We start from the raw sequence: 14,995 nt of genomic DNA, 5'->3' as shown, positions 1-14,995 counted from the left end.
AATCCTTTTGATCGCATACATAGTGATATATGGGGACCTATCTGGTCCGAAACTTCACTTCTTGTAAGTATTTTATAGTTTTTTTGTATGATTATACACATGCGATGTGAAGGTCTCTTCTAAAATTAAAATCAGAGGCATCTCAAGTTATTTTAAAGTTTTGTGAGTTCATATCTAATCAGTTTGTGGTAGTCATCAAACACTTTAGATCAGACAATGGGACTGTTCCTAAATGCTACTGTAAACTCCTATTTCTCCAGCCATGGTATTATACACTAATCATCATGTGTGAACATCCCCCAGCAGAATGACCTTGCAGAAAGCCGCCTCAACTACACTCTGGCAACTGCACGATCATTATTATTCCAAGCAAATATGCCAAAGATGAACTGGGGAGAGGGAATGATGACTGCAGCACACCTTATTAATCAACTTAGACTGAAAGTCATCAGGTGCGAAAGTCCTATTTCCATTCGTAAAACTGTCATCACGGTAAGCAGTTCGGCTCTTTGGTTGACCATCCTTCATAGATTTTTTTGCTTCGGCAGATGTTACATTTAATGAGACAGAAATTCTCTTCAATTATGGTACACATAGAGCGATTTATTGCTGACACTAGCGTTGGGGGAATTTTACTTTCTCAATCTTCTAGGAAATACTCCACAGCAGGGGAATGTTTTAAGAACCATAGAGGTTGGAAGAGACGCAGTAATTACACCTGAAGGTATAGCTGAGGCATCTATGGATGAACTGCATGTCAATCCTGAAGGCATGGCAGACAATATTGAAGTGCCACCAGGCAGATGGTGATACTCAGCCTCAACCCGAAGATGCTTATCATCAGGAGGATGCAACTGTGACAGCAGAGATGTCAAAAAATGTTGATGATTCACCACTTCCAGTGACTGACAACTTAGGGTGATAAATTACCAAGCGGAAAAGAGTAAGCTATCCCATTGGATACCATGTATCATATGAAAAGCTGGGACCCCATTTTAGGACCTTTCTCATAAGGCTGGGAGACGTATTTGTTCCCCATTGGGTAGAGGAGGCACTAGGTGGTCCAGGTTGGAGACTAGCCATGGATGAAGAGAAGCAAGCCTTGGAGAAAAATGATGCTTGGGAGCTTGTTGCACTTCTTGCAGGGAAAAGGGCTGTTGGGTACTGCTGGGTGTACACCTCTAAGTTCAAGGCTGATGGCACACTCGAACAGCTGAAAGCATGCCTAGTTCTCAAGGGCCACACTCAGACCTACTGTGGATTATGGTGAGACCTTCACCCCTGTTGCCACGTTCAACACCCACGGAGCCTTTATTGTGCTGGCTGCTAAGTGCAATCGGGATGTTCCCCAATTCAATGTGAAGAATGCATCCCTCCAGGGTGAGCTGACAGAATAAATGTATATGACTCCACCTCCTGGGTATCAGCTACCAAAGAAGGCCTTATATGGGCTCATACAGTTGCCCGGCTTGGTTGGACATTCACCTGCGCAATACACTCTCTCCAGTATCATAAAGCTCCGGGAAGTCACAAGTTTTTCATCAAACATGGCACTCCCCCTCAGCTCAAACTTCTTACTAAATATGTGAATGATATGCTTATCATTGGCACTTATCGGGAGGTCTTTCTTAACTGCCTACACTGACTCTGTTCGGGCTGGATCACCTATGGACCAAAGATCGATATCAGGATACCGGACATCCTTGGCGGCAGTCCTGTCGCTTGGAGAAGCAAAAAACAGGAGGCGGCCCTTTCCACTGCAGAAGTTGAACTCAGGGCGCTGAAGCATGGCATCTCTGAATGTAGGTGGCTCAAAAACTTACTGGAAGACCTTCAGATACATGCGGGGAAGAGAATCATCTTCTATTGTCATAACCAATCCACTATCCCCAAGGCCAGAAATCCAGTTCAGCAAGATCACATGAAACATATAGGAATGAATCGACATTATATTGTAGAAAATATTGATCAGGGAATCATTTTTCCAGTCCTTGTTCTCTCTGCTGAACAAAAAACTTGACATCTTCACGAAATGACTGTCAGGCCCTCAGTTCCAGATGATGGTGTCCGAGCTGGGTATGACTAATATCCACACCCAGCTTGAGAAGGGGTGTTTTTTTTTCGAAAAAAGAGGGGGGATGTTAGACCAAGTCTTTTTATTGGAGTTAGTGGGCCACTTATTAGCGGCCCACTTCATGTCTTTTTATTTTGTTTATTTTGGTAAGTTCAGACCAGTCTGACTTTAGACTGTCGGGCCTGGTTCCCTTCCCTGCATGCTGGTTAAATACCAGATACCGAAACGAGTAAATGTGATTTTATCTCTTTCTTTTCTGCCCAAAGTCTGAAGCAAAGTTTCCCATGGCGAGGAGTTCGACATTCTCTGTCTGATACCTTTTCACTGTCTTGCATGTAAGGTTTGTGGATCAATGACAAACAGAAGGGGACACTTCTCCTCCTTTAATCTGTTCCGTGCTGTTAAGTTCTGCCATCTGATTCTGTTCCATTCCTCTAATTTTAGAATTTTCCTGCGCCCGTCCTGTCATCCATCAAGCCCCTTTGATAGGAAACAAAAAAAAAATTACAATGCCAGTCTGTTCCATCCTGTTGTCTGTATTTCGTCAATGAACCTTGCACGAAAATGTGCAACACACGAAAGTGCATTTTCTGATGCTACAAGGGTTGACCTTGTTCAGGGTTCTCTCACACAAGCAGAACCATAATGGGAAGCTCTCTACAAGGCGGTGAAATCGTAACACGTTTAAAATCAAGGCACGAAGCATAGGAAGTGTTCACTTACGTCAAGTCAGTCAGATCCAATTTTTGCCTTCCGTCTTGGGTACCAAACCGTCTCGAACAATTCCATCGGTCAGCATCTGTGAAAAAATGATTCTAAAAACATTAACATTACCCTCCGATCAAACAGTCTTTCACCGAAATTGCGTAGATTCCCTGTAGCTTATCAATAGGATGGAAAATGAAGAAACAAAAATCCACAAGCGCAAGCTATCATTTCGACTTGATCGAGCAAAATCCAACAAACATGAATCATTTGAGAACGAAATTCCAAATCTAATTGAGTGAGCAAACGCCACTGAACGAGCATCATTGAAAAAATATCCAAGGCAGAGGTGAAGACGAGCATTCAAAATTTTGAAAAGAAATTTGCAAAAATCAACGTCTGACGAGAGATCCGAACTGTGCGACGACGTTAACATGAATCATGAAAAAAAATACGCCAAGGGCATAAGGAAACAAGAGCAGAACAAAATTACGAAACCAAACTCCAAATCTAATTGTGAGCAAACGCCACAGAACATGAATCATCGAAAAAATATTCAAGGCGGACGAGAAGACGAGCAGATCAAAATTTTGAAAAGAAAATTGCAAAAATCAACGTCTGAAGAGAGATCCCAACTGCGGGACGATGTCGAGCGCAGAAGAAGCCTCCGCCAGAGGATGAGATGCTTCATTGTCAGTTAGTCTTCCTCCCCAGCGTCCCTCTTCCGCATCCTCTTCCCGCCAAAGTAGACGAAGAAGGTCACTGCCAAGCGGCCTCTTATGCCGATTTGAATAGTATTTATAGTCCGGCCTCATCCTAAATTCAACTATATTACGCCCTTAAAAATATTAAGTATTAAATTCTTTATTTTGAAAATTGCACAACAAATATTATTAAATTCTTCATAGATTGTATTGTATAAGAAGTACCTAAGGATTAACCAACACCTGGTTCAGTGTTTAGGTGGAGAGAAAGCAGAGACAACTCCAGAGAGATTTTAATTTGAACTAAGCCTGTGTCATATGTGAAAGACGGAAGATCACCCAAAGACGAGATGGTCCTCCTGACCAGAATATATGTAATATTGAATTCAGAATTATATATGATCGTGAAATACATGACTGACCAGAATGGTCCTCTTTTAATCATTCACTCCCTTTGAAACATGTAGGAGAATATATGTAATATTGAATTATTTTAATCCTTTAATTCACTCTCCACATTATGTTGGATAATGTCCTTTTGGACGGCCCTAGTGTCATGTGCATTAAAAGCAAAAGAGAAAAAGAGAGCGAGACATACTTAGGTTTAAGGTTGACCTTGGCTGTCATTCCACCGCAACCAATGCAATTTTAATGGATATAAAACTGCCAGTGGAGTAATTTATTAACCTTTATGAATGTACGAAAACTACCATTGTCGTAATTTGTATCTCAGTAGATACAAAACTACCTACGTCTGACCATACGCTTCTTTCTAACAAAACAAGAGTAATCACTATAACTATAAAAAACCCCTCTTGAGAAATAATCATATTTCCAAGCTGATCGCATAATTCAGTCTGTTATTGGGATAATCACATAACATGTAAAAGATAATATGACAATAATTAGATTATTTGCACTAAAGTCATCATATAATTGTGTATGCATGCTTAAATGATTAGATCCACTTTTAGAATGGTATTGTGATTTTTTTTCTGTATTTTTATATTTTTGTTGAAATTTCTGACAACATATTCTATAAAGAAAAATATTCTTTAAGTGGAATATATATTTTTTAAATATTCTAGTGAGTGAAAGTATATTTTCTATAATAATTAAAAGCGATTTCATTTTTTATGAAGTCTAGTCATGCATCATCCCTTGTGTCAAAATCTTGTGCATTTTGATCCATATTTACCATGGGCCCTAGCCAATGAAGGTTGAAGCCAATGATTGGCACATAGATTTTTACACAAAGGTGTCTAGTGGAGCACACGACCACGCACCATCACCGGACGTGGCACCACGACCGAAGGAGACATCATGTGTCATGACATGTTGCCAGCACCAACTTTGGACCCAAGATCCGAGCGTCATTTAAATTAGATTTCAATTTTATAGTTATTTTAAATTTTCTCTTTCCTCCAAGGCTTATACATAGGCCAATGCTGTACTGAATTACTTGGTGATTTTATTTTGGAGTTGAAGGTTTCTTCTTCTATGAGAAATTTTTCCTTCTCTCCTCTCTGTCGCCACCGTCGCCGTCATTTGACGTCGCTATCGCCATCAAGAGGAGGCCTCCCTACCTGTATCATTGCCTGCCACACACGATCGTCGCGCATGGTCACTGCCCGCGCAACCTCTCGCATGCCCACCACATGTGCGGCCGCCGCGTGCAGCCGCCATCCACGCGACCGCCGCACGCAGCCGCCCACCTCGCGGCCCCGCACACAGCCTGCGCCGCTACGCCAGCGCATGCAATCGCCTCCTACACAATTCCGTATGTGTAGCCGCCACCTGTGCTGCATTCCCCCTTGACCCCCCATCAACTGACCACACAGTGGATCCACGACACCCTATCGAAGCGCACATCAATCGCTCCCACCAACGACATGTCAACAATTCTCTGCATCACCTCTTCGCACTACTCTTGTGCCAAAGGTCCATTCTTCCCTATTTGGTGTCGGTGTTACTTATCCTTATGTTTCTCGTGTGTTTTTCCACCGGGTTCGGACTTAGTTGAATATGTTTGAATCTTCTCGTGATCGACCGTTCGAGATATTGGATTTGGAGTTTTGTTTTCACCGTGATGGTTGTAAGACAGTCCTCCTGCACTCGACAAAGGAAAGGGGCTGTACCATCAACATTTTCACCGGATTTAAATGTTTAAGTCGACCGTGTTGATTTGTGGTCTGTTTTATCCATCCCTAGCTGAGTTAGCCTATCTTACCCACATCAGTCCTAGTCATCATGCGTTAGTGTCATTATATCATCACAACTTACAATGCCATAATGGCCAGTGATTTATGACTATTCTCTTTTTTTTATTCAACAGGAAGACATGAATTAACTAATTAAATCAATACAATTTTGAATCTCAAGAACAGAGGAGATGCGGACCAATAGAAAAATGATTAATTGAAATCTCAAGCAATGTGCTTTTGGCAATTGAGAAAGCAAGAAAATTTTAGGGTTGCTTTTGACTGTGTCAGCTAATGACTCGAAAAATTCTAAAAATTGAGGCTCATGTTTATTTGTCAAGAAGGAATAATTTGAATAACACAATCAAATTTTCAAATAATTAAAGGCGTACTTTTTAATTGGCAGGCCTGCATATTTCAAATATTTAAAGTGAATATTTAATCCAAAAATGAAAGTAAAATATTTGAATTTCCAGAAGTTCTTGCGCCACTCTGGTGGTCTACCATATAGGAGAGAGAAAATACATAAACTAATAATGATTCAACCTCAAAGCAGTATATTTGGTAATCTAGAAAAGTTTTGGGCTAAATTTAAGGAGGGCTTTGTCCCTCTACCTCTTGTACCCGTTCATAGCTTATGATATCTAAACAGACCCCTGTATCAATGTAAATGTTATCATGGAATTGGTGGTACTTTTGTAGGATGCACGGAAGAAGTGACTTTGAGGTACATCAAGTTTTTTTGGTGCCCGTCATTGATCTATGTTAGAAAACTAAACAGAAGTGGAGGGGTCCTCCCACTAGCACAAAACACCTTGACCTGGGTGGAATATAAGGTTCTACAATGAGTCTCCTTGCACTTACGTCATTATCATCTTCTCAATATCCATCCATCAATCCACATTCATCCATCATATCCACTTATCCATCTCTATACATCCAGTATCATTGTCCACATATCTCTCCTTATCCCTAACACAACTTTCTCATCTCATCGTATTTTTAATTTATTCCTAACTTCTTGTCCCCAAATCACCATATAAAAGACATTTTAAACACTAATTATTTTATGAACAAAGGTATCAATCTTTTTATTGAATGATTCAAATAACAACAACAATGGTTTAAATTCTTTAGGAATTTAAGGATTGCACAAGAAGAGGAACTAAAGCTTAACCTTGATAAAAGGACATGATAGAGAATGTACATAAACTCTTACTTATGAAATAAAAAGAAGACCTAAAGTCGGTGAAACCTTCTGAACTTAGATAAAGAAGCTATAATTAGTTTAATCATTGTGCCCAGAAAATAAGATTAAATGAATTTTAATATCTGGATCCATTCAACCTCCAAAAAAATTGTAGAATGATTGGAAGTGAAGGTAAAAATAAGCTAATCAGCTATTCATTTGGATCTAATCAAAACTCAGATCGGATTATCTATAAGACAATTCAGAATAATAATCTGGTATCTCCGAACCAGAGTAAGTAATTTTGAATATAATTCTAAAATTAGAATCAAATTGAATGGGAGATTTGGAATTTAAATCATTTTAAAGTATTTTCAGGGGTATGTACCGTGCAGTCTTATCGAAGACAATTTTATCACCCTTCCAATTTAAAGGGCCCTTTGTGAACATAAACACTATTTATATATTGTCTGGTAGCAAGTATGGAAACAAAAGAATTAGAGACATGGGAAAAGGCTTATGCGGTGAATACTTCTTTTATGGCAAGGACATGCGGCTTCTTGAGAATTCCAATGCCTTTGCAAATATTTGTTAGAAACTTAAAATACAATTGAGAAATATGAAATTATCCCTCCATTAAATATAAAAACTATAAAGCTTATATTAAAATTCATATCTCCCTCTAATTAGGACATTAGTATCAAACAAGTAGACAATAATGTGACACGATAGAGTGAAATTCATGCATGTCCTTATTATCGTGCATTTTTTCTTCTTAGGAAGTATTATTTACTCTTAGGGTTACACATATTGATCTAAATAACAAAGTAAGATAGGATAAAAGTGGGTACATTCATAAAATACATGGTTATATATTTAAGTAAATATAACACACAATAATATTATAGTTATTTGAAAATATCCTCTTAAATCACTCCATGATAATCACAATTATACATATTCATGTCACACCTAAAAACTAGCTTGAATTCATTATAATTTTACTTCTATTGTAATAAATTATAGAATACACTTTATAATAATATTTAAAATATTTATATTAATATATTCATTTTCATCCGATGAAATATCTTAACCATAAAAATATATTTAATCCGTGTATAAGGATGATTGAAGCTCAAAGCCAGATTACGAGGTATACAATAGGCTTATATTTATAACATATTTTCGTGAAATGATAATAAAAGAAGTATCATATAAATGAGGCACTTTATAAATTACCAGCTAAATCTATTTTGAACTAGCATTTCATTCAGTAAATTAAGAAGACACTTAAATTCTAGATTATATTCTGAATTGTTAATTTCATCTTCATTAGTAGTTATTCGATACACTACATACATTTTCACTTGCGATGCCTTTCCATGATCGATGATCCAAAATTTGATTTGTGTATGAAAATAAAATGAATCTAATAAGACTTTTAAACTGAAAAAAAATATTTAAGATGATTAAATGAATATAATTTTTATGGACACACAAATGTCTGTCCTCTAGTTATAGCTATGTGGTCATTGGCATGTCAAATTCCTCATACTCTACTCTATAAGAGTCTCCCTCAGTTCAGGAAGATCTTACTGACAACGAGGGAGGCAACCTAAGGAGAGAGGGATAAAAAGGGGCACCCAAAATTAAACTTGTATTGGTGCATTACATTTAGGGCTTTATATCATTTTATATTTAATGAACTTTTTCATGAAAACCATTATACTTTAGTTGTACCATCCAATGTCTGATAACCATTATGTGTATGATCCTCTAGGGTCATGTACCAGTCTAGTTGCAACTCCATAATCCCAATAACTCCAAATTGGAATCCCTAATTAATTGACTATGTCTAACACATAAACTAATTGATCTTGAAACAATTTAGCTTTATTAATAGGTTTAGTCACCAACACATGAGGTTCCAAGACACACCCCATTCTTTAGATGATATAAAGGGTTTAATCATCTATTATATGTAATCTCTGATGGAAATATAACTGACAAGCCAATCAAACATTTCACATCTCGTTCCATGTTCATTAATAGAACATATTCATTATAGTGCATGTGTGATGCTTATAATGAAGTCCATGAATACATGATCTGACTTAGTGAATTATGATGAGATCATAGTAGGGAGATCACTAGTCTTTTAGCATGTGTTCTAAATATTCCTACTCCAAGGCTACGCAAGAAGGACATCAAAGTATCTAGATAGAATAACACTATCTAGCCTCACTCCTATGATGAGTATGGCTGTTCTAGTAGCCATTAATGTGGAGACACTAAGGATAGATAGTGGGTGCTCTTTAGTGGAAAGAGTTCACTAAATTGATCTGTACGAATCCCAAAATGGTATTATACCGAACTGTCAATCAGGTTGATTCACGTCACGGTTGTGTAAGTGATTCTTAGACTTGAGACACCAAAGACGTCTTGTGGACAAACAATTGTACTTTGACTATGACCTACGCGTCCATAATCATGGGATTCTAAATAGTCTTAGTTCGAGTACATTAAGAAGTTCACGCGGACGATTGAGTGGTCAAGATGGGATCATCCACCCTCGGTATAAGAGGTGACAGCTCAAGGAAGATGATGCGATGAAGTCCTTGGCCAAGGCAGTGAAATATCGGAGAAGAGTTCTTCGATGATTTCCAAATGCATAAGTACTAACTCAGATGACCGATAAGGGTTTGACAGTTGACCATACCCTAAGTCATCCAAGGAGCGTCAAGTGGATGAGGGATTATACATACATGGTAACTGATGACGAACAGGTTCTATGAGTGAGTCGATACACACTCCTTTGTATCTTCTAGGACATGAGGTGTAACTTAGCACCCCACGTGTCGGAGTCTCGACCTATCGATTGGGTTAAATCGATCCGACATTAATTAATCAATATGATGATATAGTTAATTAATTTGGAAGGCCAATAAAAGTTAGTGGGTCGCTGGAGTCATTGACTAGACTGATACATGGACCTAGAGGGTCACACGCAAATGGTCTTTTGGATGTCGGAAGATATACTTAAGTTTTGGGTTTTTTTTATGAAAAATACCCACATAGTATAAATAGGGGAAGGCCCTGAGCGAAATTCACCCAGGCCAGAATTGTTCAGGGGCCTTTCCCCTTCTTCTCCCATCTCCCAAGACACCCATCTCCCTCCCCGATGTGATCGGGACGACGTAATGACGCCGACAGAGAAAGAACGGGGCGCGTCAACGAGAAGGAGGAGATCGGACGTGTCGAGGACTGCGTGGATACATCTAGAGGCTGCACATGTGAGCAGCTCGACTGGGCTTACTCCGGGATCCAAGAAATCACGGATGCGATCCGTGGAAAGGTACTTCGTTTAATGCTTTTATTGATGCCGTTCGATTCGTTCAAGTCTTCTGCTGCAAGTCATTTTCATTTATTCATACATGTCAAGGCCTATAGAACCTAACAACATGTATAATCATTCATATGTGTGATACTTTTAGTATGACTTAGGATATGCTCATCATAATTAGGACTCATGCCTTTGAGAAATCAACTAAAAATATAATTTTTTACTATTTACACTATCATGGTGTCATATTCCTTATGGTATCCTGATCTTGTACCCAAGAGCATATCATCCCATATTGATCAGACAATCACCCTTTTTGATTTGGTTTTACGTCCAAGCTAAGACTGCTTGGATTTCCTTACTAAGGACATATAGGTTAGATAAATTATAATCGTTCATTTGCAATATGTCATTGGTGTCTCAAGACTAAGGACCATCTATACAACCATGACATGAATCAACCTGGTTTATATGTATAATACCATCTAGATATTCATAAAGACCATTTCAACAAACTCTCTATGTAAAGCGCACCCATTGTCTCTCATTTCTGTATCCACATAAATAATTATGTCATCATCCATCCTCATCATATGAGCAAAAGTAAAAAATATTATTTTAGAATAATACTTAGAATTCCTATTCAAATATCCTATCAATAGGAATATTTAATAAAAATGCTTAAAGATGTGCAATCATCATAGTATGATATTATAATATTCGATTAATATTTCACATATTAACTATGCACGATAATGATATCATCATAGTTCATTTGCATTTGAATGCATTTTTATGAAGACAACAGATTATTAATGAGAAATAATTTTAAATATGCATAAAATCAATTCACTTTACTATATTAACTATGCATGAAAATGATATTGTCATAACTCATTTGCATTTGAATGAATTTTTATGAACAAAATATTATTAATGAGAACTAACATTAAAAATCTATAAATTAATTCACTTTACCAGATTCACTATGCATGAGAATGATATCATCATAACTCATTTTCATTTGAATGCATTTTATTAACAAATCAGATTATTAATGAGAAATAACATTAAAAACCCATAAAATCAATTCTTTGACAATCCAAATCTGACAGATGCAGTGGAATACAGAAATCAAATCAGGCCTTTTAAAACAAAAACCAAATTACGCGATGATCAAATATGACTCCGACAACAGAAAATTCTCTATAGAAATTACAATAGTATTTAGAACCATTTTCAACATATCCATGCCTACATCAAGTATTTTATATTTTTGACATAGGAGCTGAGCTTAATTGTTGAACATTTAGTCTAATATATACTCAAAGTATATTCAGTTGCATTCAACATCACAGATGACATAAATGTACAGAACTTATAAAACATATTTGTATTACCCATAAACACTTATAAAAAAACAATACTTGAAAAAATATTGACACTTGTAAATGAGAGAATAGTTTCTTGCCGTCCATGTTTGGCTCCATTCAGAAGGGTCTTAGCGGTGGATTGGATTTCTGCTTCCCCATCATATTTGAATTCTACCCAAATAACTAAACTACCTTTGATATAGATAGTTATAGTCTCTCATGTTTCATTCCCATTCAAAAGGGATTGTATTTGTCCACCGTATTATTATTTTACACAAATAACTACTTTCATACATTCGGTGACGAGACAAAATATTTATCATATGATCAAATCCTGGTGCTTTGACATTCATTCTGTCTTTAACAAATTAGCTGATTGGCGAGAAAAAGAAAATTCTTAAACTTGATGGATTCTAAAACTTTGCTCTTTGTCACCAGATTCTAGTCGGTGAGTTTAAGGGAGTTTTTCAAAATGGCCATTGATTCTAATGTGCGTGATTTTCACCTCACACATTTCATCTTATTAAATAACTCCAAACAATACCTTCACTTAACAATTGTCTGGTTAAAGCAATGAGTTATTATTATAATGTTGAAAAAATGTCATCACTTCTGATAACGGAGTTGGAAACTCGGCGCAAAATTGGACTCTTAACAAGATTAGCTAGTAATATTTGGACATGTGCCCTGTACTCGTAACGAGAAATTAGTGTCTAGGATTAAACATAGGATCAAAGATAGATGGCTGGGATTAAATATAGACAGGTAAAGATCTAGCAGACAGGATTAAACATGGACAATTGATGCTCTAACGGACAGAATTCATCTTAACATAGCCGTTATGTCTTGTTATATTAACTATATAAACACTATTATTATATTAACTATATTAACGGCTGTGATTAAGTTATAGAAACTAACTATATTAACACTATTAGCTATTAGTACAAATACCAATACACCAATTTTATGGACAGAATTCTTCTACTCGTCTTCTTCCCCCTCTTGTTCTTGAGAAAGATCTTCCGTTCTGTCAACGTCTTCTTAGATGGAAGTTTCACCTATCATTAAAACGACTGTTCCATGTTGTTCTTGGATGCCTGGAAGAAGAGAAAGAGACGCAGATGAGAGAGAAAACAAAAGAGACTATTTTATTAGCGTGGCAGCTTCACTTATTCCACTACAAACACGGACGAATCTGCTCGCAGCAGATAACATCGCCGGAGAACAGGGAGAAGCACTCAAGCCACACATCCGACGGTCGCGATTTCATCATCACGCTCCGATGGCGCAGCGGCAGCCTTCACGGCGGCGCTCCGCCCTCTCTCTCTCTATCTCCTCTCGGTATTGCTCCTGGCAACGTCGGCGGCACTGTTCTTGCTGACGTGGATCCTGTTTCTCTCTCCTGCACTCTCTCTGGCATGCCTGGAGCTTCTCTTCAGGGTCTTCTCTCTCCGCCACGTCATCACGGCTCCGACGGCGCTCCTCTCTCTCTATCTCCTCTCGGTATTGCTCCTGGCAACGTCGGCGGCACTGTTCTTGCTGACGTGGATCCTGTTTCTCTCTCCTGCACTCTCTCTGGCATGCCTGGAGCTTCTCTTCCGGGTCTTCTCTCTCCGCCACGTCATCACGGCGACGACGCTCTTCTCTCTCTATCTCTTCCCTGTACTGTTCTTGGCAACGACGACGGCACTGTTCCTGCTGACGTGGATCCTGTTTCTCTCTCCTACACTCCCTCTGGCATTCCTCAAGCTTCTCTCTCGGGTCTTCTCTCTCCGCCACGTCATCACGGCTCCGACGGCGCTCCTCTCTCTCTATCTTCTCTCGGTATTGCTCCTGGCAACGTCGGCGGCACTGTTCTTGCTGACGTGGATCCTGTTTCTCTCTCCTGCACTCTCTCTGGCATGCCTGGAGCTTCTCTTCCGGGTCTTCTCTCTCCGCCACGTCATCACGGCGACGACGCTCTTCTCTCTCTATCTCTTCCCTGTACTGTTCTTGGCAACGGCGACGGCACTGTTCCTGCTGACGTGGATCCTGTTTCTCTCTCCTACACTCCCTCTGGCATTCCTCAAGCTTCTCTCTCGGGTCTTCTCTCTCCGCCACGTCATCACGGCTCCGACGGCGCTCCTCTCTCTCTATCTCCTCTCGGTATTGCTCCTGGCAACGTCGGCGGCACTGTTCTTGCTGACGTGGATCCTGTTTCTCTCTCCTGCACTCTCTCTGGCATGCCTGGAGCTTCTCTTCCGGGTCTTCTCTCTCCGCCACGTCATCACGGCGACGACGCTCTTCTCTCTCTATCTCTTCCCTGTACTGTTCTTGGCAACGGCGACGGCACTGCGCTTGCTGACGTGGATCCTGTTTTTCTCTCCTGCACTCTCTCTGGCATTCCTGAAGCCTCTCTCTCGGGTCGTCGGTCTTCATAGCCAGGACTCCCTCTCCTCGGCGGCGCTCTTCTCTCTCCATCTCCTCTCTGTACCGCTCCTGGCACCGGCGACGGCACTGCTCAAGCTGAGGGCCTTCCTGGGCCTGCCTCCCGCACTCTCTCTGGCATTCTCGGAGCTTCTCTTCTGGGTCTTCTCTCCTCGCTGAACAGGAGGAGAGAAGGAGAAAGAGGGCTAGAGAGAGAAAGAGGGCTTGGCTTCTGCTCGTCATGGTCGGAGCTCGGAGAGGTGATGGCCATGGCGGAGCCACTCTCGCTGTATTTATAGCCGGCGAGGTTGGAGACGTGTCCTTTGTTCTTCATGCAGATTCTTCGACGTGGGGCGTCGGCCTCGTTCTTGGCGCGGCGATCCGCCGCGTTATCTACACGCGTCGGTGTTTGAAATAGGATGAATTTGAAGTGTTTATCGTCGTTGTTGGGATGAATAAATACCAAAATAAAACGTCAAATCGTTGTCTCTGTGCTTTTTTCACTTGAATTTGAACATCCTAAAATGCCCATTGCATGAGTTTCACGGCTTGTTCTTGTCAAACAAATTAGGAAAGATTATCAGGGTTGTCACTCGAATGCGACGGATTGAAGGTCGTGACTTGAATTTTAGGAAGTTCTGGTCTTCTGGAGGGAGAATGAAATAAAACATCAAATCGTTGTCTCTGCATCTTTTTCACTTGAATATTAACATATTAAAATGCCCGTTGCATGAGTTTAAAGTCTCGTTCTTGTGAAGTAACTTATCAAAAATTATCACGGTTGTCAAGCGAATGCGACAGATTGAAAGTCTTGACTTGAATTTTGAGCAAGTTCTGGTCTTCTGGATAGAGAATGAACCAGTTCATCATCAAATTACCGTTGCATGATATACCGGTTCAAGCTCGTTCTTGGGATGATTTAACACTCGAAGAAAAAATCAAATCGTTGTCTCTGCATCTTTTTCTGTTGCATGAGTTTAAAGGCTCGTTCTTG

The 14,995-nt window shown here is 39.4% G+C and overlaps 2 protein-coding genes across 4 annotated transcripts in view; both read right to left on the bottom strand.

Moving 5' to 3' along the window:
- The window catches only part of ATSUV3 (ATP-dependent RNA helicase), a 40,017-nt gene extending 36,455 nt beyond the window's left edge, over positions 1–3,562 (bottom strand). For all 3 annotated transcript variants that reach the window (XM_078580159.1, XM_078580160.1, XM_078580161.1), the window contains exons 1-2: positions 3,416–3,562; positions 2,798–2,873 (exon numbers count right to left, since the gene is read on the bottom strand). In XM_078580159.1, coding sequence (XP_078436285.1) covers positions 2,798–2,873; positions 3,416–3,470 — 131 coding nt within the window. In that variant the 5' untranslated portion in view covers positions 3,471–3,562. The remainder of the gene's footprint in view (positions 1–2,797; positions 2,874–3,415) is intronic.
- A 9,157-nt stretch (positions 3,563–12,719) lies between these two features.
- LOC144706652 (uncharacterized) lies at positions 12,720–14,429 on the bottom strand. Its single transcript, XM_078579653.1, has one exon. It carries the CDS (start codon positions 14,242–14,244, stop codon positions 12,868–12,870), a length of 1,377 nt encoding a protein of 458 aa, XP_078435779.1. The 5' UTR covers positions 14,245–14,429; the 3' UTR covers positions 12,720–12,867.
- Positions 14,430–14,995: the final 566 nt, after the last annotated feature.

This window comes from Wolffia australiana, chromosome 8 (assembly GCF_029677425.1).
Source record: "Wolffia australiana isolate 7733 chromosome 8, ASM2967742v1".
NCBI classification, from domain to species: Eukaryota; Viridiplantae; Streptophyta; class Magnoliopsida; order Alismatales; family Araceae; genus Wolffia; species Wolffia australiana.
This window is presented reverse-complemented; position numbering and strand designations above follow the sequence as displayed.

What these genes read in the sequence shown, in the direction of transcription:
- LOC144706652 (XM_078579653.1), bottom strand. Translation starts at nt 14,244, where the DNA reads ATGACGAGCAGAAGCCAAGCCCTCTTTCTCTCTCTAGCCCTCTTTCTC.